Source organism: Ochotona curzoniae, unplaced genomic scaffold (assembly GCF_017591425.1).
Source record: "Ochotona curzoniae isolate NIBS_2020 unplaced genomic scaffold, NIBS_Ocur_1.0 contig_2723, whole genome shotgun sequence".
Classification (NCBI taxonomy): Eukaryota; Metazoa; Chordata; class Mammalia; order Lagomorpha; family Ochotonidae; genus Ochotona; species Ochotona curzoniae.
Window position 1 is genome coordinate 15,664,911 of NW_024465573.1, and position 12,066 is coordinate 15,676,976.

At 42.0% G+C, this 12,066-nt stretch overlaps 1 protein-coding gene across 1 annotated transcript in view; it reads left to right on the forward strand.

Moving 5' to 3' along the window:
- The window catches only part of CUL5 (cullin 5), a 99,568-nt gene that overhangs the window by 70,860 nt on the left and 16,642 nt on the right, over positions 1 to 12,066 (forward strand). The window contains exon 11 of the mRNA XM_040976887.1: positions 2,115 to 2,179. Within this exon, the coding sequence (XP_040832821.1) occupies positions 2,115 to 2,179 (65 nt within the window). The remainder of the gene's footprint in view (positions 1 to 2,114; positions 2,180 to 12,066) is intronic.

The following is a 12,066-nucleotide window of genomic DNA, read 5'->3' on the forward strand; positions in this document are numbered from 1 at the left end:
GATCTTCCATCCGATGATGCACTCCCCAAGTGACAGCAATGGCCAGAGCTGTGCCAATCCGAAGCCAGGAGACCGGAGCCTCTTCTGGGTCTCCCATGTGGGTGCAGGGTCCTAAGTCTTTGGGCCGTCCTCGACTGCTTTCCCAAGACACAGGCAGTGAGCTGGCAGGAAAGTGGGGCCACTGGGATTAGAACTGGTGCCCATATGGGATTCCAATGCGACTTTAGCTGCTAGGCTACCACACTGGGCCCCTGAATATATAACTAGTTTTGAAAATGAGAGGAACGTGTGTAGGAAGGCAAGGTGGTGTAAAGAGAAAGGATGGTAGCAAACAGAGTGAGGTGTTGACTATGGTTAGCTGCTGTAGCTTATTCCTAACAGTATTAAAAACACTGCTTAAAAGTATCCCTCTTATGAGGTAATGATTCCTTCACATCCCTAGCCTGCCAGAAGTATAGGCAGCTTGTATGTGCAGTCTTAGAAAGCGCATTGTTAGGTACAGATATTGATATGAATAGTGAGAGAAGCCGGAGGGGATGAGAGAGGTTTGACAGTGTCTGTTGTACTAACTGTATGGCTTAGAATTAAAAGATAAAAGTGACAGCAGCCACTAAATGTGGAAGGTTTGGCTGACCACTTTCCTAACCAACCCAGTGAGAGCTCCTATCCTCTTTCTGACATTTCTTTCCCTATCCCTAATAACAGCTGTTTTTGTTTTCTTTGTATGTTTGAATATTTTTTAAGTTTGTCAGTCAGGGCAATAATGTAATATTTTCCTTTCTATGTCATACCTACTTCAGTTAGCATAGTGCCCTGTGGGTTTATCCATTCTGTAGCAAGTGGCAAGATCACCGTTTTTATTCTAGCGCACATACAGAGCACAGTTTCTTTATCTGTCCATCCTCCTACAGATGGGTGCTAATGATGTTTCTATACCCTAGCTACTGGGAATAATGCTGCAGTGAAGCAGGAGTACAGAAAACCTCGTACGGTGGTCATTTTGGTTTGGGGATAGTACATGCTTAGTAGGAGGGATTCCTGGGATTCTGATAATATGTGAATAGAGTTCCACATTTGCTAATGAATCAGGTACAGAAAATTATTGTTAAAAATGCCAGTAAGGGGCTGGCATCATGACAGACATTAAGCTGGTGCTTGAGACCTAGATGCTGGCACTCTATATTGGAATATGAGTCCTGGTTGCTCTCCCTGGGATCCAGCTCCCTGCTAATAGGAAAGCAGTGGGAGATGGCCAAACTGCTTGGACCGTTCCACCCACATTGTAGCTATTTGGTTAGTGAACCAATACATGGAGATCAATCTCTCTCTCTCTCTCCTCTGTTTTTTATTTCTCCCTTTAGTTGTCCCTTTCAAATTAATCAATAAATCTTTTTTTTTTTAAGACATTGAGATTTGTTTCTAATCAATTAGAAGAGTATGTTTGATGCAGTGAGAAAGGTTGTAGGGAAAGGTTTTTAGATGAAGTAGGATCAGAACTAGAGCTTTGAATAAATTGACTTAAATATGTGTTAAACATCCGTATAGTGGTATAGAGTCTGAGAGGAAATGGGCCTGGAAAAATCAGTGTGTCAGCTTGTACTCACCTGTATCTGTGGTTAAGGTGAGGTGCTATCCTGCATGAGGAGAGAGGAAAAATACATGTCCAACAGAACCTGGATGCTAGAAAACAAACGGGAAGTTCCCACAGGAGAGGCTGGTGTTTTACAGGTGCTGCTGCTGGTAAGGATTCAGCATGGACTTCAGCATGCTGAGGTTGTGAGTGGCTTCGGTAAAAAGAAGTTTGGCGAGTAGTGGTGTGAAAACCTTATGAGGGTGGTTCCGGTAGAATGCAGGCAGAAACCTGGAGACAGTGTGTGTTGTATTCACTTTTCTGAAACTTAGCTCAAGTGAGGGACAGAATTGCAGTATTAGCTAAAGGGGGCAAAACCAGAAGATAACTTTGGAGATGTAAAAGAAACAGATGATGTTTTTGTTATAAAACTACAAAAACAATAGAGAAGGGAAAATGGATATGTATATTTTGGAGATGCCATGATTTATCTCTGTAATTGTATTTTGAATACTAAAAATAAGTATTTCAAATTGTTTTGCAGGCATATAAAGCAGTTGTTAATGATGCTACTATTTTTAAACTTGAATTACCTTTGAAGCAGAAAGGGTAAGCTTTTTATAACCATATTTTAAAATACTTAAAATTTTCAAAATGTTTTATGTGCTAGGTGTGCAGGGTTCCCTGTTACTCTTTTAGTCTTGTTTTAGCTCTAATTGTTGTTATGAATTTTACTGTCTTTGGCTATTAAGATTTTTTTAATGTAGTTTTGTGTTAAATTACTTTTATGATAAAGAAAATTGTTTCAAGTGTAAAAGCTATAGAAGATGTCTCAGTTCATCAGTGTTATAAGAAAGGGAAATTGGGCCCGGTGCTATGGCCTAGTGGCTAAATCCTTGCCTTGAATGCACCAGGATCCCATATGGATGCCAGTTCCTTTCCCAGCTGCTCCACTTCACATCCAAATCCCTGCCTGTGGCTTGGGAAAGCAGTTGAGGATGGCCCAAAGCCTTAGGATCCTGGAGCCGCAAGTGAGACCCAGAAGAGGCTCCTGGCTTCGGATTAGCTCAGCTCTGGCCATTGCAGCCACTTGTGAAGTAAACCAACAGATGGAGGATCTTTTTCTCTGTCTTGCCTTCTCTCTGTAAATCTACCTTTCCAAGAAAAATAAGTCTTTAAAAAAAAAAGGGGAAGTCAATTTTAATGTAAATTTTTTTTTTTTTTTTAAGATTTATTTTTATTATTTTCTCATTGGAAAGGCGGATATACAGAGAGGAGAGACAGAGAGGAAGATCTTCCATCCGATGATTTACTCCCCAAGTGAGCGCAACGGGCCGATACTATGCCGATCCGAAGCCAGGAGCCTCTTCCGGGTCTCCCACGCAGGTGCAGGGTCCCAAAGCCTTGGGCCGTCCTCGACTGCTTTCCCAGGCCACAGGCAGGGAGCTGGAAGGGAAGCGGGGCTGCCGGGATTAGAACCGGCGCCCATATGGGATCCCGGGCGTGCTAGGCGAGGACCTTAACCACTTGCGCCACCGCGCCGGGCCCTTAATGTAAATTTTAAGTTATCATTTGAAAAATTGTTTATAGGAAGAATTTGCTTGTGCTAATCACAATATATAGAAAATTTAAATATTAAGATGGTAATTATTGAAAGTTACAATAATACAAGTAGCAATAAAAGCTAATAAAAGAAATTGGAATTACTGTTGCAAAGAAATTTTTATTGTTAACAATATTTGAAAATTTATTGTTAACAATATTTGAAAAAAATACCATTTTCCGATAAGGAAAAAGTGGTTTGGATTTCTTTCTCTACTGCTGAGCTGTATAACCTGCTTGAGTGATCGAAGACACCTGCAGCGTGGCTGACTTAGTCTAGAAGGCTGTAATAGTACTCTGGTGTAAATTTCGAAATGTATGAAACACGTTATTCTACTGTCTTAACAATCTCATCTCATGAATACTTAGAAATATCCCTTCTTCTCAAGCATTTTGTATGAATATTTTCAGTTATAACAATGTTGCTGTAATTATTTTTTTAAACATGTATCCCTCTGGATAGTTGGCCTTCTTCATCCATCCATAAGGTGCATTTCCTAGATTCAACCAACCACAATTGAAAATATTGGGATATTTTTTTGTCCCGAATGTGTGAAGATTTGTTTTCATGTCATTATTCCCCAAACACTGCAACAAGTGTGTAAACGGCAGTAAGTGTGTGGGAAGATGCACATAGGGTACATGCTGCCATTTTGCATTTGGCCTTGCACATCCTCAGTTTGTATCTGGGTAGAGGGGGAGTGCTAGAACTAGTCCTTTTCATAAACCAAGGGAAAAGTGTTATTCATCAGTCAAGTTTTAAAATTCATTTCTAGAAGTTGTAGACATTCATAACCTTTATTCCTTGAGTACTTCAGCATGCAGACGTTGATTGGTTTTCATGGTTATGTTTTGAGGAGAATTTTTATGTAGTCATATACATAAGTGTTCAGTGAAAATAGACTACGTTTTTTTTAATCTTTTAAAAAATTTATTATTATTAGCAGTATTATTTTATTGATTATATTGCATTATGTGACACTGTTTTCATAGGCTCTGGGATTCCCCCAACCCCTCCCATACCCTCACCCCATGGTGAAGTCCTCCGCCTTGGTGCAGTATTACAGTTCAAATTCAGTCAAGATTCTTTCATTGCAGGCATAGAGTCCAGCATCTTAGTGTCCATATAAATTCAATGGTTTCTTGAGGAGACCATCTCTGGTCTGAAGGCAGAGCTGGCAGAATATCATGCTGATCAATTAAAAGCCCTAACATAACATCAACATCAATTTGCAACATTATGGAATTAATTGACATGATATAGAGTAACCAATATGTTAAAAAATACAAGTTCTTAACTACATCCTGTGACTAACTCATTGACATTTCAATTTTAGTTTCTACAGAGAACCGGCTGCTATACACCTTAAAATGCCTATAGGGTCTATTCAGCTGTCTTGTGTCTTTTTCACTTTAGAAGTTTATAGTGTTGAAGCATAATTGTGCTGAACTTGGAGGATTTTGGGATAGTCTAAGCTGGCTTATAACTCTAACAAGGCATCTGTCAACAGTTGGAGTACAAAAAAGTTTTAGGAGGGGTGTACAGAGAAATCTTCAATACCTTAGTGAGGAGTAACTAATCTTTGTGTCCTACCTAGTAAGGTGTGTGTGAATCCACGCAGACTGTTTCCTGTCTGGTTCTAAGCTTTCCTTGTTGTTCTCTGTCTATCTATTCTAATGTGTGTGTGTGTGTGTGTGTGTGTGTGTGTGTTTTGCGGTGGGGGGCTCCGGAGCGACCTTGATGGTCATTGTAAGAGAGGGTGGGGATCCAAAGTTGGAGCTAAGTAAGGACCAGAGAAAGCTCTTCTCCCTAGTCTCGAAGGAAACTTACTGTTCTTCTGTTTGTGTGGACTGCTCAGGTCTCCTGGCTGTTGTTTTGATGACCTTGGATCCTGTGAGGAAGGATTTGGGCTTCTTCCATCCCATGTGGTAGATCCAAACGGGGGTGGGTGACCTCAGAGTTCTTAGCCTCCAAAGGCACTCCAATTCCCCGTGGTCTCCTTGGTAGTTGGGATGTAGTCCTTGTTGCCCATACTGATAGTCCTTGGTGAGGATCCAGGAGTCTCCAGGGTCGGGATATAAGCCTCCTCCTGTCCACCTACTCTACTCTGGGGTCCCCCACCCTAATTTGTGCATATGACCTCCTGTTAAGAAGTTGTCAGGATTGCTCTTGATTCCCCCGTATGTCTTTGTAATTTTACTATTGTCTAATGCTGATTCGAGTCTGTCGGAAAATAGACTAAGTTTTGACAGATGCCATAATGTTTAACATTTCCATCACTATAGAATTGTGTCGTGCCCATTTCTTTCATCAGACAGCCCTTGATCTAATCATTTCATCGCAGATTAGTTTTGTCCTGGGTTTTTATGTAAATAGAATCACATAAGTTCGATGCAAACTCCATTTTTATGATTCATTTACTTTTATTTATAGCTTCTCGGCTTTTTGGCTAAGATCAAGTGAAGATTCATTTACTTTTATTTGAAAGACATATAAAAGAGAAAAAGAAGAGAGGTATCTTCTACCACTCTCCAAAGGCTGCAATGGCCAGAGCTGAACCGATCCGAACCAAGAGTCTCGTCCAGGTCTCCCACATGGATGCAGGATCCCAAGGCTTTGGCCCATCCTCCTCTGTTTTCCGAGGCCATAAGCAGGGAGCTGGATAGGAAGCAGAGCAGCCTGAGACATGAACCAGTGCCCATGTAGCATGCTGGCACTAACAGAATTAGTATGTTGAGCCACAGCATGAGCCCCTCATTGCAAACTTATTTATTTATTTATTTATTTATTTGAAAAGTGGAGTTGTGATGGAGAGAGAAAGAGGGAAAGAGATCTCTCTTTTACCAGTTTACTGTCCAAATGGCTGCAACAGCAAACACAGCTAGACCAAAGCCAGAAGTCAGAAGCTTCATCCAGTGCTTTGATGTAGGTTCAGGGTCCCAAATCCTCAGGCATTGTGCTGCTATTGTAGGCAAGCTAGTAAGAGACAGATCAGAAATGGAGGAGCCAGGATTCAAACCAGGGCTCATATGAGATGCCAGCATTGCAGATAGTGGTTTACTCCACTATACCACAGCACCAGCCCCACTACCTAGTTGTCTATGTAAAATTTTTTTCATTCAATTCTTGTATCTGGTGTTTTGTTTTGTTTTGCTTTGCTTAGGTTTGCTTTACTTTGTAAGATTTACTTTACTCATTTAAAAGGTAAAGTTAGAGAGAAAGGTGGAGATGTTCCATCCACTGATTCACTAACCGAATGACTGCAATGGCTGGAGCTGGGCAGGATCAAACCAAGAAGTCAGGGCTTTCTTCTGGGTTCTCATGTGGGCATGGGCCAAACTGACATGATTGATTTCCCTGGTCCCTTAACTTTAAGGATCCATATTTGGAAATGTTCACTCTTGGGAGCAGCTTCATGGAATGTGGAGAACATCAGCTTGGCATGCAGGGCTTACAAATCCAGGAGATTCCTGAAGCTATAGCTCTCCTCCCTGGGACTAGACCCCAAAAATCTACTTAATTGCACTTACATGTCCCTTGCAGCTGAGAACCAACAACAAGGTAACCATGAATACCAACTATGAAGGTATGATTTTTCGGGCCTGGCACATTAGTGTAGTGGTTAACCTCCTCACCTTGCACACCCGGGATCCCATATGGGCGCCGGTTTTAATCCTCGGCAGCCCCGCTTCCCATTCTGCTCGTTGCTTGTGGCCTGGGAAAGCAGTCGATGGCCCAAAGCTTTGGGACCCTGCACCTGTGTGGGAGACCTGGAAGAAGCTCCTGGCTCCTGCTTCAGATTGGCTCAGCTCCAGCCATTGTGACCACTTGAGGTGTGAATCATCAGATGGAAGATTTTCCTCTCTATTTCACCGGCTCTCTGTATATCTGACTTTGCAATAAAAAAAGTCTTTTTTTTTAAAAAAAAAAAGTATGATGTTCAGTAGTCATGCTCAGGGAGCCATGTGGAAAGAAGGGAAGTCTCTCAATAGCAGGTGAAAGGGAAGCAAGCATGCAAAGTAATGCTTGGTCCTAAGGCCAAAGAAGTGACCAGTGTGTGCTGCATGGCTGAGAACCCAATAGCTAATGGAACTACTAAATTAGACCAAATAGTAAAATAGATGACTCAGTGTAAGCCCCAAAGGGTCAAAGAAGGCCAAACAGTGACTCATCTTAATACCAGAGAATATTACAAAAAAGGAGATTAATCAAAATAAGACTACTCACTATGATCAGGATGCCACTCTACAATGGAGGAGTAAATAATCGGGCCAAATGTGAGAAAAACAATCCCAAGAGAACCCCAAAGCATGTGGTCTGTGCAAAACACAATGAAAAGACTGGATTATCATTAGGACAGTTCAAGGGCAGAGGAACTGCACCAGAAGACTGGCAAATACTTTTCTCATAATGCCAAAGGCAACTGAAAACCTCAAACACTTCTTGGTTTTAGGAAACACGTTTATAGGATGGGTGGAAAATTCCCCAAATAAAACAAAATCCTATAAAGAGCTGAAGGCCTTCCTTAAGGAAATAATCCTCAGGTTTGGACTCTTCTATTCACAAGTCACAAGTAAGGAGCCTTCATTGCCAAGGAATCACAAAGTATCAGGACCTTCAGGAATCTGATGAGATGTCATGCCTCCTACACATCTCGATCAAGTGGAAAAATGCAGAAAATGAATGATGCCTTTACTTCTAGATTTTCTTAGGAACCAGCATTCTCCATGGTGGCTTAAAGTGTTACTTCCAGTGTCAGCCTCTCATATCAGAGAGCCTATGCAAGTCCCTAATGCACTATTCCAGTGCAGCTTCCTGCTAATGCACCTGAGAAGGCACATGAAGATCCAAATACTTGGGTTCCTGCCACCCATGTGGGAGACTAGGATGGAGTTCATGGCTCCTGGTTTTGGCCTGGCCCAGACCCTAACTGCTGAGGCCATTTGAGGAGTGAACCAGTGTTATTAAAGATCCCTCTACCCCTACACACACATACACACGTACCACGTCACTCCTCTCTCTCATGTCTTTTGAATAAATGGTAATACATTTTTTTCTTCATGCTTTAATATGAGCAGAAAACAGAACATGAACAAAGAAACAGTAATATGATCCATTTCTTGTTTTACATGGATAGCACTATATCCAAAAAAATAAATTCCCAGAAGTTAAGGTTGCTGATTTTCTTTGATTTTTTTGCTCCTAAAATCATGATTTCCTTTCTTAGGCCAAAAATAAAGTACAAACACTGTGGAGTGAAATGAGTTTCAGTTGCTGATCAAAACAGGGGAATGCAGGCAAATGTTATGGTTGTTAGAGGTAGAAGACATGATTTTCTAAGAACAAACTCCATTTAGTAGACTAACTTATCTGGAGGACTAGAGTAGGTTATAGTATGCAAGTGCTTCCATTGAAAACAATTAGAAAAATTAGGGAACAGGCGGCTGGCACCATGATGTAGTGGGTTAAGCTTCCATCTATGGTGTCAGTATCCCATATGAAAACTGGTTTGACTCATAGTTGCTCTACTTCTAATCTAACTCCCAGTTAATGTGCCTGAGAAAGTAGCAAAAAATGGCCCAAGTTCTTGGGCCCCTGTCTCCATGTGGCAGACCTGGAAGAAGTTTCAGGCTCCTGGCTTCATACTGGCCCAGTTCTGGTCTCTGCAGACATTTTGGGGCTTTGAACCAGCAGTTGGAAGATATCTCTCTCTCTCTCTCCATCTCTCTCTCTCTCTCCGCCCCCTCTCCTCTCCTCTGTCTCTGTAAGCCTGCCTTTCTAAAACTACATAGATGAGAAAATTAAAAAAAAATGTTAGGAAACAGTAATTTTAATGTTATCAAAGAGCTGGCAAAATAATTGAAAGAGAAATGAGAGAAGATCGGGATCGGCCAGTGGCAGTACGCTTTTGGAGGTCCCACAGTAGTAGAGTAGCAAAAAGTCCCTGGGCTCTCGACTGGAAGCCCAGGAGGAACATTCTGTAGACTGAGTGGTACACCCGACATCACCTGATTCTTGTGAAACCTGCAACTCAGTTTAACCCAGCTCATTTCCTAATTGGGTTACAACTGTCAGACTCCCAAAAGGTGGATTATGGCCCCCTCATGTCAGATAATATCATCTTGTGCCTTGGTGCTTCTCTTATACACAGAGCCTGTGAAGTCTGTGAAGACAGAGCAACTAATTATCACCTAATAGAAAAATCATTTTAGAAGCAAATTCTCCAATGAACCTGTTTTGGAGTTGGCCAGTAGGGATTTTAATTAACATCAGTGGGTTGGGCACGGCAGCGTGGCCTAGCGGCTAAAGTCCTCGCCTTGTACGCCTGGGATCCCATATGGGCGCTGGTTTTAATCCCGGAAGCTCCAGTTCCCATCCAGCTCCCTGCTTGTGGCCTGGGAAAGCAGTTGAGGACGGCCCAAAGCTTTGGGACCCTGCATCCGTGTGGGAGACCCAGAAGAAGAAGTTCCTGGTTTCCAGCTTCGGATCTGCACATCACCGGCCATTGCGCTCACTTGGATGGAAGATCTTCCCCTATGTATCTCCTCCTCTCTGTATATCTGACTTTGTAATAAAAAATAATAAGTAATAATAATAACAAAAGATTAGTGGGTTAACCCCACTTGGGATACTTCTTCATCCTCACTAGGCTAGTTAAAATTTACGAAGTGGGATCCTGTATTGTGGTGCAGTGGATTAAGCTGCTCAATGCTGGCATCCCCTATGGATTCCAGTTCATGTCATGCTTTGTTTTCAATCTAGCTTCCTGTTTATGTGCCTGGGAAAGCAGCAGAAGGTGGTCCAGGTGTTTGGGCTGCTGCCCGCCATGCAGAAGTCCTGCACAGAATTCCAGCCTCCCTGCTTTGGTATGACTCAGCCTGATTCTTGCAGCCATTTGCAGAGTGAACCAACAGATGAAACATCTCTCTGTGTTTTCCCCTTTGTCTGTTACCCATGCCTTTCAAATAATTTTTTTTTAATGTTAAGGTAGATATTAAAAAAAAAAGTGTTAGTAAGGATGTAGAAAAATTGTTGGTACTGCAGCTACTTTGTATCCAGTCAGTAAGGCCCATTAGTTCTAACTCTATTTATTGTTATACACACACACACACACACACACACAAATTTAAAATATACATCTATTCAAAAATTGGTATATAAGCATTTATATTTGAGAAGAATTATTGTTAACGGCCCCCAACTGGAAGCAGCTCAAATGACTATGATTAGATAAAGAAAAAGTAGTATATCCATACAAGGAAATATTATTCAGCCACAAAAACCTTCTAATTTTTTTTAAAGATCCATTTATTTTTATTGGAAAGTCACATATACAGAGAGGAGGAGAGACAGAGAGGAAGATCTTCTGTATGATGATTCACTCTCCAAGTGACTGCAACGGCAGGTCCTGTGCAGGGAGCTGGATGGGAAGTGGGGCTGCCAGGATTAGAACCAGCGCCCATATGAGATCCTGGCGAGTTCAAGGTGAGGACTTCAGCTGCTAGGCTATCGCGCTGGGCCCAAAACCTTCTAATTTTAACAAAGGATAAAAAATTGTTTTTTCTGATGTATGTGCAATGTAAAAATACTCTGAAAAACACATGAAGTTAAATAAGATAGAAACAAGAGACAGATTTTATATGAATACACTTGTGTGAGGTCAAGTCCATTAAGACAAAAATAGAATAAAAGCTACCAGGCAGGGTGAGCATGGTGATGGGCTGAGCCAGTGCTCGGTAATTCCTGCATCTGACTTTGGAGTCCTAGTGTGAGTCCTGGCTGTTCTGCTTGCAGTCCTGCGTCCTGGTAATGCACCTGGGAAGCAGCGAATGATGGTGTGTCTGGGCTTCCTGCCACCCACCTTGGAGACCAGCTTAATGTTCAGGGCTTCTGCTGATAGGACAGGTAGATTTATAGAGTAAAGGAGAGATCTTCCATTCACAGATTCTCTCTCCTACAAAGTGGCGGCAATGACCAGAGCTGAGCCCATCCAAAGCCAGGAGCTTGTAGCCTCTTTGGGGTCTCCCACACGTGTGCGGGGACCCAAAGACTTGAGCCATCCTCTGCTGTTTTCTCGGGACATATGCAGGCTGCTGGATAGGAAGTGGAGCAACCAGGATGTGATCTGGCACTCCCACTGGGGTGCTAGAAGTTGGCGGATTAGCCTGTTGAGCCACAGTTGTGGGGCAGAAAGGATATTTTTACAAGAAGGTAACTAGGAGTTCTAGGGGTAAGGAAAATGAGATATTCTATAGTTGCACAGATACAAAGCTTCTCTGAGAATATGAAGACATTCTGGAAATAAAATGCTGTGAATGAAATTAATACAAATGCGCTTTTCACACTTAAAACACGTCAAAATAATCTCTTTTTACCAAAATGAAAGATATATTTTGCAAAAGAGATCTGCCTGTATACATTTTTGACATGGACGAGTTTTTTTTTCTTTTTTTAAGATTTATTTATTTTTATTACAAAGTCAGATAAACAGAGATAGATCTTCTGTCTGATGATTCACTTCCCAAGGGAGCACAATGGCCGGTGCTGTGCTGATCCGAAGCTGGGAACCAGGAACCTCTTCCAGATTGCCCGCACGGGTGCACGGTCCCAAAGCGTTGGTCTGTCCTCCACTGCTTTCCCAGGCCACAAGCAGGGAGCTGGATGGGAAGTGGAGCTGCTGGGATTAAAACCAGCGCCCATATGGGATCCCGGGCTGCAAGGCGAGGACTTTAGCTGCTAGGCCACACTGCTGGGCCCCCGACATGGACGACTTTCAAAACATTATGCTAAGTAAAAGGCACAAGTTACATAAATTATATATTATGTAATAAACATTTACATTAGATCCAGAACCAACAGATTAACAAAAGACACTAGTTTTTGCTCAGGGTTG